The sequence below is a fragment of the Carassius carassius genome, chromosome 41, assembly GCF_963082965.1.
Source record: "Carassius carassius chromosome 41, fCarCar2.1, whole genome shotgun sequence".
Lineage (NCBI taxonomy): Eukaryota > Metazoa > Chordata > Actinopteri > Cypriniformes > Cyprinidae > Carassius > Carassius carassius.
The window spans coordinates 12893246-12916304 of record NC_081795.1 but is presented as its reverse complement, the minus strand read 5'-3'; the positions used below and the strand labels follow the sequence as shown (position 1 = coordinate 12916304).

Below are 23059 nucleotides of genomic sequence, written 5' to 3'. Positions count from 1 at the left end.
AACATCAATGCATGTCTGTATGGATGGCCCTCTGACAGTTCTGACAGTGACCTGTGCTTCACAATCAATGCTTGTGTTTTATTTAAAATGTGTCACTGTAGCTTACACACTGTAAATGCATATATATAAGGCCCTGCTAGTAGATACTGTAACTGCACCATAATATTTCTCCATTAACAACCATTCAGAAGGAGCTGTGTATTCTGATGAGAGAACATTTTGGATATTTTTCCGCTTTTGCTGTCTTTTAATGTTATGACTCAGAATGGTTGTGGGCCAGTTAAAAGCATGGAATCTTAAAGGGATACTCCACCCAAAAATTATTCTTATTGTTATAATTTATCATAATTTATGCCATCCTATATATATATGACTTTCTTTACTCAGATGAACACAAACAAAAAAAAACTACAAAAAATATCTCCAAAGAACAAACACAATGGTAATCCTTATGACAACAGCTGATGAGTCAAGAAAATAAAAATACTAATATTTCAAAGTTTTTAAACTAAAAACCAGTGATACTTTAAAAGGTTTAAATGATAGTTTAAAACAGTGATAGTTTAAAAGGTGTAAATCATTAGTATTTTTTTATCACACACCTATCATTTAACATTAGAGGACATTGATTCGCTGTCATGTTCACTCTGTCTGGTTTTTGAAGCTTCAACTTTTTAGTCCCATATACTTGCATCATATGGATTCACAGAGATGGATTATTTTCCTGATTATTTATCTGAAGAAAAATATTATTGTGTCTGGGACAGCATGAAGGTGAGTAAATGATGAGAGAATTTTCATTTTTGTGTGAACTATCCTTATAGATGGTTTCCAGGGATTTAGAATTTTTCTATGGATTCTGAGAAGAAAATGTACAGTTAAACTACACAAAGTTTGTGTAGCCAAGAGTTCAGCAGTGTGGTGGTTTCTGCAGTAGTTTGTGACGTCCACAGAACATGCATTCCTATCAAACATTATGCGCCACATCAGTTAAGTTAACCCTCAGGCTGGAGAGGAACTTCTTTTTGTGGCTGCAGTGTTCTTTTACTCCATAAAGTTTGCAGGAAAGTCTGTCCCTAGAGTTCTTAAAAGGTTTGAAGCAGGGATCTCCAAACTCAGTCCTGAGTAAAAGAGTTTAACTCCAAGTTTCCTCAAAACACCTGCCTAGAATTTCCTAGATTGCCTACTAAGATGATAATTAGCTGATTCAGGTGTGTTTAATTAGGGTTGGAGCGAAACTCGGTTTGAGACCCCTGGTTTACGGTGTAGATCTCGGATAACAGATATTGTAGCTCTGTATCATTAAACACATCTGTCAGCAAACCACCAGTGCACAATTACTTTATTCATAAGCTTATATCATTGTGCAATATACATCTCATGAGAACATGCATTACAATGCAACAACAGGCCCATCACATTCAAAGTGTGTCATATAAAGCATGAAAAGCTATGTATATAAAAAATAGACAGTAAAAAGTAACCTTAAATTAAATGTACACTCATTTTCATAAAACGTTTTTGCACCCTTGACTGATGCTTTTGTCTATCCACAATCCACTCCTCAGGGACTGCATGTAGTTCATACTTATCATCCCCTTACACTCCATCAGTATTATCTCCACCTCCACAAGGCCTAAACAAGATGCTGAAATGGTTAATGCTTCCATCGGGAAGGCTGACAAAAGAAGGTCAAGGTTATTTTGCTTAAAAAATCCCAGCAATTTACTGAAATAGTATTTATTTTCTTTGCTTTTTTAAATGTTAAATCCACTCTGCTTTAAATGAGGCACTAATGTTTTGATCTTCATACAGAAATGACAGGTGATTACAGTTTGATTTTGCTGAATGTATTATTTAAGGTTTCCTGCTGTTAGTTGCTGAGAACATCTAACAAACATTATAAATGTGGGACACAACATTGCAGACTTGAATGGCATAAATAAGCTTTTCCGAAAAAAAAATATATAATAATAATAACAAAAATAATAATTCCAGCTTCCATGCAATGCATGACCTATTGCTTACTACGAAGCATCTGATTATATCACAGTATGTACTACTATGGTTTAAAATTCTGTTACATTTAGGTTTTGAGCAAATAATCAAAATCAAGAAAAAAATAATACTGACAAACAGATTGCTTTGCATTGCTTGAAATATTAGTCCAAACAAGCATTTTTGTCTGTTGATGATACTTCTTTAAGCCCAATCTCACCCAGGATTTTCTTTTCTTTTTTGGGCAATATGATCTTGGAACAAAATCATTTTTATAATAGAGACAATATACATTCCTTAAGCTTTAATCTTGGTGAAATGCAAGAGATGTAGCCCCTAGGCCATAGTCCACATGGTATCCCATTTAGATTCTTTATATAAAGTCTTACAGTAGTCCACTGCAGATGAGTTTCCCCTTCAGTTCCGGGAAGTTAGTTCTCTCTCAACAGTGTAAAATCTTAATGAAAGCTTTGCGAAACTCAATGTTGAAAGTGGTGTATATGATGGGGTTTACAGCACTGTTCACATAACCCAGCCACGTAAAGGCAGTGTAGAGTTCAGGAGGGACTTGGCAGTAAGTGTTCACAATGTGCGTGATGAAGAACGGCAGCCAGCAGATGATAAATACACCTGAAAATAAAGAACGCAGAGGTAATAATCCAGGTTTGGGTGGGCAATGTTAGAAAACTGTACTCTAGAGTTGAAAACCTATATAAAATATTTTATTTATGGTACATACTTGGGTGGCCATATGCGTCGTTCATACGGGACATGTCCCAGCCAGGATTTTAATAATGCCTAAAATATCCAGGTTTTGGCTATTTGCACTGTTTTAGGTTGAACGTTGTGTAACATTCATGAGAGCTATAAAGAGCAGAGCAGACGGCTCCTTATGCTTTCGTATCGCATTCACATGTATGTTCGTTCGTTTGACATGAAGCATTGTGGCGCACTTTTTTTTTTTTTTTTTTGCGTAGCGACGCTTCAAGTCAATCGAACTAACAAACACGTGCGCATATTTGCATCACTCACCTTCTCACACGCAGCCCCACAATTGGTCGATTACGTACAATACCTGCATGTTATTGGTCAAACTGCTCTGGCTGTTTTAGGCAATATTAAAATCCTGGCCGTGTCCCGTATGAACGGTGCATATAGTCACCCTAGCATACCCATAGATTGAACAATATAAAGTTAAATGAAACCAAACAGTATTGTTATATCTGAAGTGTGTCATTTTCACACCATTAGCATCAGTTATTGGTCAGGCAAACAGATAGTCCTGCCCCCAAAAACACACCATTGGTTGTGCCAGAGTTGCTGTTGTTAGGCCGGTTTTCAGGGTTGCCAAGTCTGTGGTTTTCCCACAGAATTGGGCTACTTTTCAATGGTAGCTGTGGGTTTATTTTTTCCCCTTGCTGGTTAAAGGTTTGAAATTACATTAATTATATTTAACTGAAATGCTTGCATTGAAGTATATTCTACCAATGTTGAGTTTTGATATTTGGGCTAAAGCAAGTGTGCCATACTAAAAAAGTGAGCCAAACCAAAAAAAATCTAATTACACTTTAAATAAAATATTTTAGAAGATGGGTTGCCATCACTAGTATGTTCAAGTGTTTGTTTCTAATGACTTTGCTTTTAGTTAGTTATGTGATGCCATTATAATGGGGTATGGTGTCATGATTGTGTGTTTGTGATTGGGTCTGCGGGAGTTTGGGTGGGACTTTGAATGTGCCACAGTGTTTAAACTTTATGAGCAAATCAACCAACAAATGTTTTACTTAAAGTATTTTAACATCAAAAAATCACACACTTCACCTAAAGGTACTGTATAACCAAACTTACCAAGAACAATAGCTAACATTTGAGTGGCCTTTTTCTCCTTCTGCTGGGAGATTTTACGTTTGTTAAGAGTCTTGACCGATGTCTGTATTTTGCCGGTGGGGGAGACCTGGATCTCAAATGCTTTTGCCACTTTTGTGATATTGCTGGTGTTACCATTTCTTTCAGGTTTGACACCAGCTTCAGGCGATGGGGGTGACATGTCAGTCTCTCTTAGATTAGAGTTAACCAGCCTGCTGTGTTGTTGACTTGCACCAGACTGATCCTGCTTCCTCTGTCTCGGAGGGTTTAAGTTTGTGATTTCCTCCATTTGGATGTCATCACCATTGTTTACCACCTCCTTTATGAAGATCTACCAAAAAAAAAAGATGAAAAAGAAGTAGTGCTGAAGTGCTCAATACTTGATAATAAATCAATTCACTACAAAAATTGGTTTACGCTATCAAACAGCTCATTTAAAAACAACAGTGTATTGTTTCAGCCAATATAAACACTGTCATTTGTCAAATGTCATCTGCTGTTATTACATCTGCTGCAATTGACAAACACTTAGAAGCAAAAATCTTGTCAAGAGTGATATTTGGAAAGGAAATGTGAAATTGGCTGTACCACGTTTTTGCTGTTTACCGCAAAATTCCCACTGGACTTGACAATCACAGTGCACAGTTTCACATCAGCAGGGTGGGTGCATTTCTGAAACACACATGGGAGAAAACACCTGAGTGTTTTGACAGATTTAGACCAAAAAGGAATGAGTTGTTTCGGTTTAAATTTATTTGCAATTATAGAAACATGCAACTGGAAGGTTGGTAATTCGTTCAGTCACTGTGATATTTTTTGTAAATGTCAGCTTATAGATTGTGTTTATAGGTAATGCGCTAGGAAAAGTTTCCAGATCATTTTAAATTAGCTGCTCGGCATGATGATTGCTGAACCTTTGCATTCTCAATCTACAAAGCATACGTTTTGGATGCAGATGTGGTCAATCTAGCGATCCTTTCAGAACAAAATCCAAAAGTTCAGCATTTTGAAAACAAGTCACTTGCTATATAGAAGGATAAGGATGAGTTTTGCACTTCAAAATGAAAGTGCTCCTGAAATAAACATGATGTTGATCCAAGCCGGTTTTCACACTCAGAATATTTTGGAGGAGACACAGCATTGACAGAAACCACTGATAGGAGATGCTATGTTTACTTATGCCGTCAGGACACAGTATGAGAACTCCCTAACCTCAAATGGCTCTCAATAATGCACTGATGCCCTTGCAGAAGCTTAGGATGGGTAGATAAGCTATCAGTTTCTTTGATAATGCTATATTGAATTTGCTTGACATTGCTGCACTATGATCTCCATAGAGAAGCCTGGGTGATGTTGCTATGAGTAAAACAATGCACAAAGACTAGCTGTGTATTATAATAATGAAATGAAGCAGTGGCCATTTCCTGCATGGCACACATTTATTTGCTGTGTCAGCAGAATCAATACAAGCAAAAAAAAAGAGGAAGTCATTCTACGCTATGATCACTGATCTAAAACATGTACTGCTATTCCCTACTATCCAACTGGTCATTACTCATATACTGCTAATGGGAATTGCAGTGGTGATGAATTAGTTTGAAATTCATTGACACTGCAATTTCTTAACAATCCCAATTCACTAAACTCTAGTGGAGTGCCAACTAAGTAGAAACTTTAACAACTCGTCATCAAGCAGCTGTTCTCACCTTTAAAGTTGAGCTCAAATCCATGTCTGTAACTGGGAATGTGCGTTTGGTGTTGACACGTTTCCGTCTCTTTCGCAGTACCACGTAGATCTGCACATATACTAGTAGTGTTATGATGAAGGGAACGTAGAAGGACACAATGGAGGAGTACACTACAAAGGCAGGGTTTGCGATCACACACAGAGCATCATCATGGGTGACTGCAATAGAACATAGAGGGAAAATTAGATGAAGTGATGCATTATGCATGATCTAAATAAAAAGATTTTACTGACTATCATGTGACATGTAGAATAAATCTCTGGGTCAGTGACATTTGACTGTAGATGGTACAGAAAGTGGGGGGGGGGCGATATATTTTTATAAAATATATTTTATAAAATAAAATATATTTTATATTGATGTTGGGTTTTATATGGTTTTGGATTTTTATTATATATACATATATTCAAGAAAGAAAATAAATAGAATGTCAAGTCATATTCCCAAGTAAAAAAGTATTTATAAAGGGGTCCTCATTCTGATATCATTTACTGTTTTATGTATGTTTGTTTTATTGAATATTGGTCATACCACATGACCCAGGGGACAAAAGTATTCAAAATTTAATTAGCAGTTAATATATTTTAATAAGGTTTTCTATGATTTCTACATTTTGGAATTTCCCCCCTGGAAAAAATAAATAAATCTAAATTAATTCATAAATTAAAAACATGCTCATCATAGAAGTGTATTTAAGTCACTGTATATTTGTATTTTTAATTCGTTTTTGAATAATGAAATATAAACCTCTATTATATACATACCAATATATTAAAATATTTACAGAGAGAAAGCATAAAGTTATCAAATCAGCAACAGACATAATACTTGTATTTAATCCTGCAGAGTATAATGCTCATGTCACACCCATGGACTGTTTTGTGTTTGTTTTCCTCCCCCACGTGTTCCATGACCTAGGTCCTAGGTTCTCCTTCATGGTAATTGTGTTTATTGCTTCCAGGTCTTGTTTCCTCCCTCGTTAGTTGTGTATTTATAGTTATCTGCCCTATGTTTCGCTCTCTGGTATTGAACGTCAACTCCTTGTGCTATGTGTGCATCTTCCTTCCTGTGATTAAAGATTGTTCCGTGTGAAAACTCCTACGCCTCCTCGTTCCTTCGCTCCTCGTTCCTTCACAGTAGGCAAGTGTGACAGAAACTTCCCTCTTACATTATGATTTGTTTTGCTCATGCCCACAAGTCCCTGACTCCCATCCTCCCAGCACGAGCATTCAAGCAGAAGAATGCTGATTAAATGACTTCCTCTATTATAACTATGGTGACCTAACTTAAATTTAGCTGCCCCTAACACCAGTGTGCACACAAGATAATGACACTAATACTCTGTAAATTCAGCAAGTGCAAGCTTTTGTTCCATAATAATTTTTCTAAGCAGAAGCTTGTAGGACAAGGAGATCCACTAACACAGAGTCTAGCTATTATATTCCTTATGGTTATTAATTCACATGCAGAATAATGCATTTAAATTAGCCAAAGTGGACAGTAGGTCAGAGACAAGCTTACAGATATAAAACAGTGTATTGGATTTCAAAGCTTCTTTACATAATGTTATTTTTTATTTAAAAATAATTTTTCCACAAATGCATGCAATGAATTGTATTTAATTTGATTTGATTGATTAATCAGAATATTATTAGATTAAAATGTTTTATAAATTGACAGCCCTAATAAAAACATGTACACTGACGTTTAAATGTTCGGGGTCTGTAAGATTTCCTTTTTTTTTTTTTTTTTGAAAGAAGTCTCTTATGCTCAGCAAGGCTTCAGTAAAATGGTAATATTGTAAAATATTTTTACAATTTAATACAATGATTTTCTATTTGAAAATGTTTTAAAATGTAGTTTATTCCTGTGACGGCAAAGCAGAATATTTTAGCAGCTATTACTCCAGTCTTTATAGTCACAGAAAACGTTCTAATATGCAAATTTGCTGCTCAAGATTTTTTTTTTTTTTACAATGTTGAAAACATTTGAAAATGTTTATAGAAACAATTACACTTTTTTTCAGGACTCTTTAATTGATAGAAAGTTCAAAAGAATAGCATTTATTTGAAATAGAAATCTTATAAATATAAACATTATAAATGTCTTTACTGTCACTTTTGAACAATTTAATAAATGTTTGCTGAATGGAAGTAGCCATTCCTTTAAAATAAAATAAATACAATTTATACTGACTCCGATATTTTGAATGGTGATGGACTGGCAGTCTAGTTAGTGATCCCCCCACCCACATGTGTACCAGTATTATTGAGTCCAAACAGCAGTGGACATGATATAGCAAAAGACAGAATCCAGACGACAGAAATCATGACTGTGACTCTCCTCTTGGAGCTGTAGCGTGTGTTGTACAACATAGGCATGGCTACAGCTGTGTACCTGTGGGAGATACAAGACAAAAATGGATATGTTGTTAACTTACATATTATCTGTATCATATCCCCTTATTGCTCTGCACACAACTTTACACATATACTTGTAATCATGTGACCTGTGTTGTATAGAACCACGTATCAGTGCTTCCCATGACCTCTGTAATCCTTTCTAGTCTTTCCTTCTAGTATCTGATTACGATATATATAAATAAAGGAAATGTTTAGTATGAACCGCTATTGACCTCACAAGTATTTCTTATTATTCTGAGCTCATGTGACATTGCAAGTGACGATTTACAATGAAGTTATTGTCGTCTATATATAACAACAACCTCAGCACCATATGTGGTTTATTTTCAGGTGTGCAGAAGCTGAGTTGGTCCCTCTTTTGAGCTAAACAACCCAATTATGTCTCGGTCAGCATTAGACTGTTATAATGGCAGTGCAGAAACACCTACCTGTCGATACTGATGGCACATAGATTGAGTATACTCGCTGTACACATCATCACATCCAGGGTGACAAAGATGTCACAATGGATTGTGCTGAACCGCCACTCTCCCACCACCTGGGGGGACAGACATGAAAAACTAAACACTCAGCTAATTGTAGAAAAATACATCTGAATGCAACCCTACATTTATTACTTGCAAATGTGCAATAGTTAGTTAATTTCCAGAAGCACTCTGGCAAGTATTGCATATTACTAATATCTTCAGATTCTAAATATCCATGCTAACGCCTGTTTTTCTCATCTGCAAGTCTGCGGGAGTCGATTTGCAACAGCTTCAGCCGCTATAATAATGTTTAAACCAATAAGATACTGGCATTTTCTCTGGTTTATGTGATAAAACCGGCAGAAAAGAAGCAATATAGCACAGGTCAGCCTCATTCACAGTTCGCATCTTCTGAGTTGGCTGGTAGAGCTTACTGAGCTGCCTCTGATTAATGTGTGTCTTCAGGCAAGCCGAGGGACTCAGAAACCTCTTGATGATCTTAGGTCCCTGCCTCTGGAGTTTACATCGCTGTCATTGATTAAAGAATTATTTGACACCTCTAATGAAAGCGGCCGTGAGCCGCCGGAATCAGTTCATCACCATATCTCTAAACTCAGATGAAATGAGCATCACCCCTATCATTCTCAGGTGTCGCTAGTGATCAAAACATGCCTTTGCAGTAATAGAAGGAGAGACGAGAGAGAGAGAAAGGTCCGTAGAACAAGCATGTAGTGTGAAGAGAAATAGAAACTTTTTAAATTGCTGCGCATAGAAAAGCTAATCAGTATGGAAGCTTCTTTTCACCGTGGATAAAATAATACTTTTTTTCATAATTCTGACCTTTTTCTCGCAATTCTGAGTTTATATCTGTTTTTCACAATTCAGAGAAGAAAAGTCAGAATTGTGAGACATTAACTCGCATTTTTTTTTTTTGTAACAGAAAAAGGCTACCATAAATCAGAGCTGTGTGGCATTCAGAACTGAACTGAGAATTAATTTAATTTGATTCCTGAATGAAGGAAAACATTTAAATAGAATGAAATGTATTCTACTGCTGTATGAAGGAACTATTTTTCACTGCAAGTTGTATAGTATTCTGTGCATGTGACAAAAGTTTGGAATTGAATTTTAATAATTTTTGAAATCTTGTATCTCGTGAGTATGGATTTTAACAGTGACTCTTTTTGCCGGTTCCATTATTATGTCAGTAGTTGGTAATGATGAAGGACTGTTTTTATGAGCATTGAATGTATTGATATAATGCATTGAATCATTTCCTATTCAACACACTGTGAGGCGTGGCCAATTCAATTTAAATTCATATTAATGTACCGAAAGGAGAACAATTCTTAAATTGTCAATTTGGCCCAAGCCTGCAGCTAAGCTAAAGCATTTGATTTTATTGGTATTTCTTGCTAGTATAATTAGGCTATTTTCATGACTCATTTTCATTTGTGTTCTGAAGATATTCTGAAGTTGTTTATGGAAATCGTCTTTTGGAATGATGATCTCATCGGCCCTAATAATATTGAGGACTTTCATAGTGCAATGCAAAACCAGCTATTTTTACTTGGCCAATACACATTTCAACCACTTCACAATAGCTCTCCTTAATGTTCTGTTCATGCGTATAAATGATTCAAACGCAATAAATGATGACTTGACTCATGATGGACTTAAATAAATCATAAATGATTGACTTACAATGCAGTTACTCAGTGCAGCCCTTTAGGAGAAAAACAACACATCAAAAGATATCACTATAATAATGCAATGTAAATTGGATGTGCTGCATAAGAACTGTCACTTTTGACCCATTGTTCAGAGCTCAGTTTAAAATCACACAATCAACCTGCTTGCATTATTCACTAAAGAACAGGAGTCAAGAATGATGGTCTGCATGTACATTCGAACCTATGGATTTTGCTTGCTATCTGATATCTATGCTAATATGTATGTCTCAGTGACATACACCAAGGAGCCTTCTCTCGGTTAGAAAATAACTACTAACCCATGGCTAGGATCAGATTTTCTTGAATTAGACATGCTGGTGGCTACTGCAGTTTGATTGGCTAGAATAAGGTTAGAAATGGTGCCTGTAGCTCTTCTTAATTAATACTTGCCCAGATGGACTCTAATGAGTTATGAAAAAGATGGCACAAGAAATCACAATCTAATCATGTGAGAATAATTTAATAATCTGTCCTTGCATTAATGTAAACCACAGATGGTTTGCTGTTAAATCATTTTAGCATCCCTAACAATATCACGTTTTGAGACCTACCTCAAGGTAAACCACCCATGGCATTACAAGTGTAGCAACTAGCAGATCAGCCACAGCCAGGCTGACTATCAGGTAGTTGGTAGTGGTCTGCAGGGCTTTCTCTCTCGAGACGGCCATACACACCAGCACGTTGCCGAAGACAATGACGAAAATAAGCAGTGTGAGAAGCATGGCGTAATAGTTGTACTGGTGCCGCCCCCCTTGTTCTGTGCCATTGAAGCCCCGGGACCCATTTTCAAAGAAGCTTTCATTATAGGCATACTCTGTGAAGACTTCCATCAGATGGTTGAAGCCAAGTCGAGACCCTAGAACCAAAGTAAAGAGACTTTTTATGAAAGAAATCCAGAATGTAATTTTTTTTTTAAGTCACAAGTTTTGTATCCCAGTGTGTGTCTTATCATATCATCTAGATTGCACAGCATGTGCCACTAAGTTTTGGCATTAAAAAAATCAATTTCTTATTGGAACACCTGAGCAGAAGCTTTCACTAAAAAGCACAGGGCCATGACCTTGTGCTGCATGGTACACTGTGTAAAGTCTATGCTTTGTTTATGGGTGATCATTTGCATAGTTGTCCTGAAAAGTCTGTGTTTGAACTCTGGATGTGACTAACTAGGACAGAAGACTCCTCCCTCCCTACTGTTTCCCTTGTACTGTATATATACTGTGTATGCAAATTTAGAAAAAAGGAAATTGCACAGTGAGTAGTTGTTTTTTTCATTCCATATTTGGCAGATTTTGCAAAGTTTTTGAAAGCTCAGGACTAAATGTATTATAGCTCTGTATTGTGGAAATCTATTATATTAATTTATATTTCATGGCAAAATGAAATGATATCAAACTCAGAATAAATGTCTACTTTTTTCTTCTCAAGTTTTTGTGTCATATTTCATGAATAGATCATTTCTTATGGTGTTGAGGTTGAAGGGACAAGGTAAATATTAAAGTGACGTGACATACATACAGCCCATACTTGGAATTCGTGCTCTGAATTTAAGCCATCCAAAGTGCACAAACACAGCAGTGAACACACACACACTGTGAACACACACATGAAGCAGTGGGCAGCCATTTATGTTGCCCACTGAAATAGTTAAAGAGATAGTTAATCATATTGAACTTAACTATCTCTTAACTAAAGCGATAGTTAAAGAGACTATCAACTATCTCTTAATTATCTCTATCTCTAACTATCTCTTATCTCTATCTCTTCAAGTTCAAAGTATTTCTATTTTGTTCCCCCCATGCTATAGATGTAAATTGGTGCCAAAACAACACTGGACCCCACTGACTTTCACTGCAAGGAAAAAAGAGATGATTTTTTTTTTTTTTTTTTTTTGAAATAACTTATTTTGTCTTCCACTGATGAAAAAGTCATAGGGGTTTGGAATGACATCTTAGAGATGACAGATTTTTCATTTTGGTGTAGACTATATTTACCGTCAACTTTTTATAAATGCCTGGCTATATATAAAATTATACCATGTTGCAAATTCCATTTGAACACATCACATTGCTCACTGCCTTGACTTATGTTATGTAAATCAGAAAAGATATGTAAGGGAAAATAACACTTGAACCTTGCCACACCATGAATGTAACATCACTCAGGGTCTGAGCAACGCCGTGTCGGCAGATGTGCAATGTAAATGAACAAATGTGTGATGGCAATATGTCATCACTTAAACTGTTCAATATGATAGTAAAAATGCATTATGTTGGCAGAAGAACCCATACAAAGCACCATCACCACAGATATAACCCACTGTGTAAAGGGACCATAGTTGTATTTTTCCACTTAATTGCCTCTTTAGCCTTCTCAGTGTCAGTTTTGATCATGAAGGCTGTCTCAAAGATGACACTCCCTGCAGAGGAATAAATATGCAGCACAGCTCAACAAAATGCTTTTTTTCATTCTTTCTCATATCAATAACTTGTGATTGCATTTGTTTATTGACTTTGTAATGGGATTTTGAATCAGAACAATTCCGGATCTGTACACGTCTGTAGATATGTGTACATTAACAATGGAATCAAGCCTAGGAGAAAGTCTCTCAGTCATTCCTGTAAGCTTGAATCCATGCACCAGTTTTGTTTTTGTTCATCAGAAGAAACAAAATTGTCTACAGGAAGAAACACCGGTCACACTTCACATTATGTTAGGTGTCCTGTTTATATTAACATGTAAAGCATTTGATAATGTAATTATTGTGTACATACATGCTGTTATGTGAAACTCTTTGAGATTTGCATCTGCTGCAAAGGTGAGGGTTAACATTATGGTTTGGATCACTGTGGGACTCCAAATAAACAGTACACTAATATGATCCACCAAATTGAACTTTTTCTAAATTCAGCTTATTGACAAAATATAAACAAAAGACTCTCTCTCTTTTTCTCTCCTTCGCTCTTTATCAAACACACGCTCACACAACATTGTACGCAATTTTTACTGCAATTTGTCACTTTGAAAAGCGGCTGAATTAACTGGAAAAGATTACAACCAGCAGTTAACACATATAGTCGTGTAAAACAAATGCTTGTTTTTCCTCACGCAGCAGAATAAAGTTTCTCTGAAAGTGTCAGCATCAGCGAATATCTGTTTATTATCTTCTAATTATTCACGAGCAGAAATAACTAGTTCACAAACGAGAGAAAATGCAGTGCTCTACCTTCAAAACCGCAACTTTCGTCCAAAGAGCGGAAGAATTATCCCGTTTCTTAGAATTTAAATCCACTTTTCGCCATATGCACTTATCCATCCGAGCGACTGTAACTGTAGTCCTCTTCTGTCTCAATTACAGCTCCACGGATGGATACAACCGCTGTAAACCGGCAAACGCGACAACTTCAACGAGGAAATTACATTGTGGGGATTAAAAGAATGTGATCGTGATGTAAATATGCTTTTCCTGGTTTTATGGAGGTGTTAATCTGCACTTAGCAGGAGCAACCCATATCCGTTTGAATCCAAGTGGCGTGTGAGCAACGCGCGCGTGTGAGCGCAGCATCTGAGCGCGCGCTTTACGCACGCGGTAACCTTCAGCATCCACTGAGGGACAATCTCAGTCCCTCCAACAGAGGTTGAGAAGGTTGGAAACAAGGCGGTGCTCTTACATAAACATCAGTACGAATAAAGTACGAGTGCTGCCTTTCTAATCACAGTTTGTTTCTTTTCAAAACCCCGTAATTGATATATCTATAGTACTATAGTATTGACCCCCCCCCCCCGCCTTTTTAAAGAAATTATGTACAAATTCGACAATTATTTCCCATTTCGCTGAGATATACGTCACAATAGCGAGTAAAATATGTCTCCTGATTCTTACTAACAGCTGTTGGGTGATCATTTTTCTAAAACTGCATTACATGACACATTAAAGCTAAACAAACATTACTGATACCCACAGTAGATTAGTTGTGCGTGTTGTCTCGGGGGCGAGGATTGATTTAGGTGCTTTCAAATGGTCGTCGTGACTTTGGACACAGAAAACAAGCCCCCACTTCCCCTACAGCAACAGAAAGCAGCTTTGAGGACTGGATTTGAGAGCATGGACTTTAGACGTGTTAGACAGAAAAATGGATTTGGTGCCATGCGTCGTGCTAGGGCTGTGAGATTATAAGGCCAATGCAATGAAACCATAGCGACAGGGCCGGCCCTGACCAATTTGCTGCCCTAGGCAAGATTTTACCTGGCGCCCCATGCATCGCAGCCCATTTCACCCTGTCATTGTGTTCATGATTTAGTATATATATATATATATATATATATATATATATATATATATATATATATATATATATATATATATACACACACACACACATTACAGCAGAACTGTTTCCAACACTCATAATAAATCATCATATTAGAATGATTTCTAAAGGATCATGTGATAGACCGGATGTCACATGTGACACTGAAGAATGGAGTAATGATGCTGAAAATTCAGCTTTGCATCACAGAAATAAATGATAATTTAAAGTATAATAAATTCAAAACAAATTATTTCAAATTGTAATAATATATCACAATATTACATTTTTTCTGTATTTTTGATCAAATAAATGCAGGCTTGATGAGCAGAAGAAACTTCTTTCAAAAACATTAAAAATAGTAATGTTTCCAAACTTTTGGCCTGTACTGTATCCCCCCAAAACTGCACAACTGTAGAGTACAACATTAATAAAAAAGTGATAATAAAAAAATGCGTCTTAAAACTGACATGATTGTACAAAATCACAGTCTGGGGACTCAGAACTCAGAACAACTGCTAACATTAAGTTTAAGGTAAAAATAACTGCCATGAAATTATAGTATCTTACTCCTATGCAATAAATTGTTCTTTCACTACATCTCTTTACCTCTGTCTTTATCCTCTTCTCTTCTTTTTGGCACTGTATCTATCGCAGACTATGCTCATTTATAATGTGTCATGTAAATTCGGCCTTCCGTCACAATCAGGAAAATTTCACCGTGTCTAGAACTGGCGCGAGCTGCCAGGCCCGTTTCTACGAGCTGTGTGTTAACAAAAGCAGTGCTGTCTACATTGGATGCGACATCTGGCACGCTACACAACAAATTACCAACAACTGATCGTGCGCGCGCTCTGTTTCTGACGCACTTCAAGCACTCGATGGGCGGGGGAAGATTGAAGAGCCGGACTTTTTTTTTTTTTTTTTTTTTTGGCTTTATTTGGTAGTATTTCGAATTAATGGTTTTTAAAAAGTAGCCTATTATAAAAAAAAAATAAAAATAAAATAAATTCACTCGTTCACTCATTCTGGCGCCCCTATGGATGAGTGGCGCCCTTAGCATTTGCCTATACCTCCTATGCCGCCGGCCGGCCCTGCATAGCGAGGTTCTAAGTTCAAATACTGAGACTGATTTAACAACATAGACAACTTCAGATATATACATGTATGCAGGGCTTGGAAGGTTACTTTTAAAATTTATTTCACTACAGATTACAAAAAAAAACAAGCTTTAAAAAGAAATCAGTAATGTATTTCGTTAGATTACTGTAATCTAAATACTTCAGAATTCTTTGAAATACTTAAGCTACGAAACACACAAAGGAACATATTAACTGGATGTCTTGTTTTTATGCTTGCTAACTCTAAATAAAAGTGACAAGATTTGTGTTTTCTATGCATTCTGCAGTTTTCCACAGAATTTCTATGGGAAAAAAAATAGTTATGTCATTTAAATCTGAATACATTGAATGTGATTCCGTGCTGTTTCATGCTGCATTCCAAGCTTAGAAAAGAATCCAGACACACCAAACCAGTGGCATAGCCAGAATTTTATTTTTGGGCGGGTCTGGGCAAAAGTGAGCGGCCACTAGGCTAACTAAGGGACGGAGTCCAGTGGCATGGCAAATCTGCGACCCCCAAATGCCAACTCAAGGGTGGGGGGAGGGAGGGGTTCCAGTTATGTCGCAATATTGTAAATATTTGTTTTAAATCAGGAAGGCGAGCCAATGGATACCACACAAGCAACGTGCAGACTTTGCACAATAATTATGCTATAAAACTTTTAATCTCAATCGATTCACTAAAGTGAAAGTACTGTAAGAACTGATGGCACTTTCGGCATCTGATACCTCGTTAAAAGCGCATAGAGACGAAAGACAAAAATACTACATATGCTGATTATGGTAGCTATATAGGCTACGGTAGCTAAATGTTTTAATTTACCTCCTTAATATTTCTCTTGTGGCCCAAACATATAGGCTAGTGCAAAATAAATAAATAAATGTTAAAATAAATAATTAAAGAGAGAAGAAATGTATTTAGTGTAAAACAGTTTTTTTTAAAGTCGGTGCTTGAAATAATAATAATAATTTTGATGATTGCAGTGTTATAGGACTGTAATCAATAAACCTATTTTAAAGGACCTTTTTAGCTAGCCTAATTTTTACTTCCCAGCGATCAGTTTTGTGGTGATGCACTATGAAATAATTGTGGGGCAAAACATTTTGTAATATTAATTTAAGAATAAAAGTAACTTAATAATATGATTAGGCCTAATAATCAGAAGAATGTTACTAACATTAACTGAATTGCCAAATTATATATATAAATAAAGTGTATAAAATAATTTTATTCAGAAATAATTTGTCATTTTTTCCTTTTTAATTATTATTATTATTTTTCAGTTCTTTTTATATGGTGTTCAAATAAGGAATCAGGTGCAGTTTATCGCTGGCGTCAGTCACAAAATGTATATAGGCCTATATATAAAAATAGGCTAATCGTGAGGATGACTGGCAACAGCTTTAGAGAATGAGAAGATGTGGGTAAGTCTAACAGCCCTGTTGCCTTAGAAACTGGCAACAACAAATGCCCTTTGGATTTTTGATACCCCACTGATTTTCAGTGTATGGACAAATAAAAAACATTCTTTCTCAAAAATAATTTTTTACTATTTTTGGGTGTTGCAGAAGGAATAAGCTCATGAAGGTTTGGAATGACAAAAAGGTGAGTAAATGATGACACTGACAGAATGGTCTTTTTTTTTGGGTGAAGTTTCCCTTTACACAGTGAAAGAAAAAAAAGCAGTTCAACTAGCACTCTGGTTACAGTTTGCTTATACCAAAGCCCTACATCGTAAAGTATTCAGAAGCAGCTTACAGCTTTCAAGTTGAAAAGTTCAGCACTCAAATAGCCCTGTGGAAAATGTAGGAGTCAGCATTAATTTGGCTCTGAAAGTCAAATGTGAAAGTGACTTCTGTTCTCTGCCGTCGGTGCGCTGTTTCCTTTCAACAAGGTGATTCAGACTATAAATCTCTCAGTTATTCAAGTATATGGAGCAGGTGTGAAGGAAAATCCTCCTTTTGATTTGCTTACTTGGAACTCTATGCATAAATTTACGTTGTAAATGAAAGGACGTTTCTTGTAAGGCCAAAATGTCACAACCATCACCTGATGCCAACATTTACAGTACTCACCCTGTCATTTTGAATGTATGTTATAAGAATACAAATGACTTTCTTGGTTATTTTATGATACCTTTGTGTGTGTGTGTGTGTGTGTGTGTGTGTTTATTAAAGTTAGACATTCCCTTACCCCAATCGACATTCATTTTATGCAATAGATCAGCTCAGGCATTTTTCTAAATATCTTCTTTTGTGCTTTCTACAGAAGAGTTTAGAACAACATAAGGGAGAATAAATGATCACAGAATTTACATTTTTGGTTGACTAGCTCCTGAAATCCACATAATAAGTCCATATAAACAATAGGAGTCATTTGGCACTGCAATTTACTTGGAATAAACTACCAAAAGTAAACACTGGATCATGAATATATAGCTTTTTTATGCTGATATATGTAAGGAAATTCAACTGGATATGCAGAGCTCCATCACAAACGTATCAGTGAATTCTGGGGTCATTTTTAAAGGTCAGCTTGTTTAAAAACTTTCCAATGGATTGTTTTGGGGACTCAAATCTGAAAATGCTATCCCACTATGATGATAAATCACCATGCACAACACAAAGCCAAATGATTTGCTGCCATTTCTCAGGAGAATACAGTACAGTCTGATCAGGAACATTTCCTCCACTTTAATGGGCTGTATCATAACAATGAAACTTCTCTATTTAAATAACTGACCCTGGGTTCTAGCAAGTTGTGGGAAAGAGAGAGCCACAGGGCTACCATTATAACCCAGCTCACATTGAATGGCCTCTATTAACTCCTGCTGATGAGTAGCCTTATATAGAATGCAAAACAAATCACACCGACTTCAATAGCAGCCACTATGTAATGTGACTTTAAACTTTATGTTGAACTATTGACAGCCAGTGAGCACTATGAAAAGACTTCTTTAATACGCAGACTTGTGTTGATGCTGTTTGTTCTTGATGGTGAAAAGCTGTGAGAAGGGATTCTGGCTGCATTAGGCTGAAGTTCTCAGAACAGATGGTAGAATTTTGTTTTTCTTTTTCTGACTCAGTGGATGTGAAGACTTGACAATGGCACATGCAGAACTTGAGAGCTGTCTGTCTGGCGAGTTGATGCAATGAGCTTTAAGGCCAAGACGTCTTTGGAAAAGGTGCACTGAAGCGTAAATGCTTTCCCCACCTGTCTCTGAGCTAACTCTACTTCTAGTTTATCTGTGAATGGAACTTTAAAGCACCATTATGTGGTTCAGTCAACTCTGTGCCAAACCAGCAAAAGCAATTAAATGTTTTTCCTCCACATTAACCCTTTGCACCAAAATTAATGATTAAATTACACAAATATTATTAATAAATTAAATCCTAAACATACAAATGTACATAATAAATGAAATGTAGCATAAACGTATACCTTTACAAATAAACAGATAATACATTAGTCTGTACATACATCAAACATAACACAGGTCATCATCATGCTTAAACCAAACAGTCTTTCCAAGCCTTTTAGTTATAGAAATACAAGTAGAAATACAAGTAGAAATACAATACAAGTCTTTATCCTGTTAAAATATGTATTTACTTAACTTTTTTAGCTGTCCCTTTAAAACCAAAACAAGATGCACAGAAAATGCAAATCCATCAATTTCATTCATCAAAAGTAATAAATATATTTAGCCAACAATGCTGAACAAGCGTTGTTTGATTGACATTGATTTGCAACATGTTCTTTTCAATCCTTTTTAAACTGATATGGCAATAAATCATGCATATTTCACTCTATCAACCCTTTTTTGATAATACAAATATAAATGAAATAATAAGGAAATATAATATAATATAATATAATAATCTGGAATAAGTGGCCCTTGACAGTGTAATAGAGATGAATGACATTCTGTAAGTGAAAATAATTCCAGTGTTTGGATCCAAATTGACTTAAATGAATGTTTGAGCCAACATTACTCATCTTCATAAAGAAACTGGTCCCTACATTAGGTTAAGGTGTGACAGGGCTATGGTGACCTTCAGTATTTAGCTAAACATGAATATTGCTATCTTCTTGCAGGAAATGATTCATCATTATGAATGCTCATATTTCAGAATGAAAACAAAGAGGTTATAAGAAGACACCTGATGAAGGCATAGGCTGATATAATGTAAATACTGTTCCTGTCAATAAATCATTGTGCTGACAGAAGAGAATAAAATTGAAGTACTGATAGAAGGATGAGATTAGAAGCAGAATTAAGAGGCAAATATTGATTTCTTTGTTTTCTTCTTGCTTTTTCACATCTACAAATTTAGCTTTTGATGGACTGGTTGATAGCTGGGGGAATATATTTGATAATTTAATGCAAATTGAGTAAGCCATTAAAAATAAATAAAGATTAAAAATTGCATTAAAGATGACTTTTACCTTGAGCATTTTACATCTCAATAGCAACATAGAAACATCACAAGTTTTATCCCTCAAAACGTCAAGCTTGTACTGCATTGTGCTGTGACTGGTTATTTATTAAATATACAGTAAAGAACTATACACTTTGTATTAGAAAAAAATCTGCTGATGTACCCCAGGCTGAACCTTTAGTGTTACAATGAAAAATATAGATTGAAAATATCTATATAACAATGTTATACATACGTATAACATAGTAAGGATTTGACTCTAGCTGCAGATTACATCCTAATGCAAGTAGGTGGTGACAAATGACCACTTTTTTTATTGGAGCCATTTAAATCATTCACTTAACCAATTTTTTTCAATAATACATCACCACTATAATTTGCTGTTCAGAGATCCGCAACGTTGTGCTAGGGGCTGTTCATACAGAAACTTTCACAAGTCTGTTTGTACAATTTCATACATAACACAACTTTTTAAAAATGCAGTACTCACGTCAAAAGAATTTAAATGCATCATTACGTCATGGGCTGTCTGCCATAGGGAAAACAGGTGAGGTGAAAATCTACATCCATGTGATATCCTTATTAGCCTCTTCAACTCTGTGGCATATTTTGAATTTTTTTCACTGATTTTGGCATACCTGGATTTGAAAAGAGTTCCCTACTCACATACATTGGAGTAAATTGATAAAAATGTACATACATGTGATATCCTTATTAATCCAAACCAAAGTACTGAGGAGCACCAAGAAAATGTAAGAGATTAGCAAACAAACTCTCACATGAACAAAAACCAAAAATTAACAACTGACACTGAGAGCTATAAGTGTACAGGAATTAACAAGCAACAAAACAATACACAGGTGAACTAAATTGGTAACAATAACGACAAATGAGAACATACTTAGAAACCTAGGAACCAACTAAACAGGAACTAAACACAGGAAAAGGGAAAGCAGGAAGAATGGAACTAAATACATTTTAAAATAAGAGTCTCTCAAAACAAAATGTGATACTTTAGACTTCTGTTTGTTTGTTTTATTCCACTGTCCTGCGCTTCATGTTTTGAAACATTAAATGCATTCTGTATGAAAAATGCAAGGTCTCAATTCAAGACGGGTGGCACAATTTTTAAAATGCCATATCTTGTTCGAAACGGGGCTAAAGTGAGTGTGCATGTGAAAATGCATAGATGTGCAATGGTCAAAGACGTCCATCTTTTTTTTTTTTAAAAGCAAGAGACATCAATCCATCCATCAATCAATCAATCAATCAATCAATCTATCTATCTATCTATCTATCTATCTATCTATCTATCTATCTATCTATCTATCTATCTATCTATCTATCTATCTATCTATCTATCTATCTATCTATCTATCTATCTATCTATCTATCTATCTATCTATCTATCTATCTATCTATACTAAATTATTCATTAACCAAACAGCCATATTCCTAATGGTCTCTCATCCCACACTAAACAGCATTCATTTGCTAAGGATGGCTTTCAAAGGGAGATCATGGCTGAGTTTTTGATAAGAGAACATCTGCCAGGCCTCATTGCATCCAGGTCTTTGACCCAGAACGTGGTGATCTGGCTCTGACCGTGCATCTGCCTTTTTTAACCTGTTAAGCTGTGCTGTGTTGTCAAGGCTGTGAGTCTGCTGCTGCTAAACGATAGATAAAACTGAACTGAGGAAACACTTACAAGTCTTATTCTTCTTTTCTCTTATATCCAAGAATGAATCACAGACAGCACTGTTCTTTAAAAAGTGAAGATGGAGGACGGGCTTTTTAAATTTTTTTTAACTAGATCAGTGGTTCCCAAACCGGGAGGTGCAGCAAGGCTGAGGGATAGTGTACAGTCAGTAGATTCACGTGTCCCTTCTACTTTTAATACCACATAAATTTGTCCCCCCGCACTTTTTCAGATGTGTGTTCACATAGAGGTTTTCAAGAACAGGTGTGAATAAATAGCCTATAGATTTAGTTTCAAACAGAAAAGACAGTCTGTGCATTTGATTTTGTACCCAGAATGAGGTGATATGCACGGAGCGCTAAACACTCCATGCAGTGTATATGTTTCATTCATACTAGAAGCCGGAGGACGCCTTTGCACAGAAAGATTTGAAATGCATTTAAAATCTTTTGTAGGAATATGTTAAAACCATTCAAATAGATATTCTAGTTGTATAATATTTCACAATATTACAGTGTTTACTGTATTTTTAATAAATAAATGTAGCTTTAGTTAGAATAAGAGATTCAAAAAAAAAAAATTTAAAATTTAAAAAGAGAGAAAAGAGGAAGGGGGGCCCGGCAGAAAAAGTTTGGTAACCACTGATCTAGATCAACCTGAATGTCTATTTTCTATTGATAGAGCACCATTAATGCATGCAAACAGGGTGAATGTGATAAACCAGGCCCAAAGTGATGTATCTGCACTGACAATTTATTTGTTTCAATAAGTCTGAAAACTCTCTCTGCCACAATGTAAAATCCAACCTCCTCCTAGAATGTCATTATAAAATTCACAACTGACTGACTCACTATTCCCCTCCTCCGGTTGGCTATGGGTGACTGACAAGTATTGTCATCCATTTTTATAACAAATCAGACAGACTGCCCTGTTGAATAACGCTTCCCATACATTAACTTATTTAATCTTTCTCAGCGTCCCGCAGAGCATTTAATGGTTTGTGTGTCAGCAGGAGAACTGCTGACATAAATCTTTAGTTTTTGTCAGAAAAGGAGGAAACATTCAAGGTTTCTTTAGTAAAACATCTACAACAGCAGAATATTACTAATGTGAGATTAATCATACACTGCAGTAAAGAAGTTCCTTATATGTCTTAAAGAATAAAATCTTCTTTGATATTTTAATTCATAAGAAGTCACTCTACTACACTGTACTTCAAAAATTACTCTTCAGTTAAAAACAGTTTTTCAGCAT

General features: G+C 35.9%; 1 protein-coding gene across 1 annotated transcript; it reads right to left on the bottom strand.

Moving 5' to 3' along the window:
• Positions 1-1335: 1335 nt before the first annotated feature.
• On the bottom strand, positions 1336-13873 carry LOC132122767 (D(2)-like dopamine receptor). Its single transcript, XM_059533153.1, has 8 exons — positions 13459-13873; positions 10787-11091; positions 8464-8573; positions 7873-8009; positions 5571-5770; positions 4453-4536; positions 3847-4195; positions 1336-2628 (listed from the first exon to the last, which is right to left on the bottom strand). Exons 2-8 carry the CDS (start codon positions 11063-11065, stop codon positions 2441-2443), a joined length of 1347 nt encoding a protein of 448 aa, XP_059389136.1. The 5' UTR covers positions 11066-11091; positions 13459-13873; the 3' UTR covers positions 1336-2440.
• Between the last annotated feature and the right edge of the window lie 9186 nt (positions 13874-23059).

Bases quoted from the DNA above. Each gene is read 5' to 3' on its own strand.
- LOC132122767 (XM_059533153.1), bottom strand. From the start codon at position 11,065: ATGGAAGTCTTCACAGAGTATGCCTATAATGAAAGCTTCTTTGAAAAT. The intron at 5,771-7,872 runs GTACACATGTGG...GTTCTATTGCAG, and splicing joins GTTTGGACTCAATAATACTG to TCACCCATGATGATGCTCTG. The intron at 2,629-3,846 runs GTAAGTTTGGTT...CTTTATTTTCAG, and splicing joins AATGTTAGCTATTGTTCTTG to GTGTATTTATCATCTGCTGG.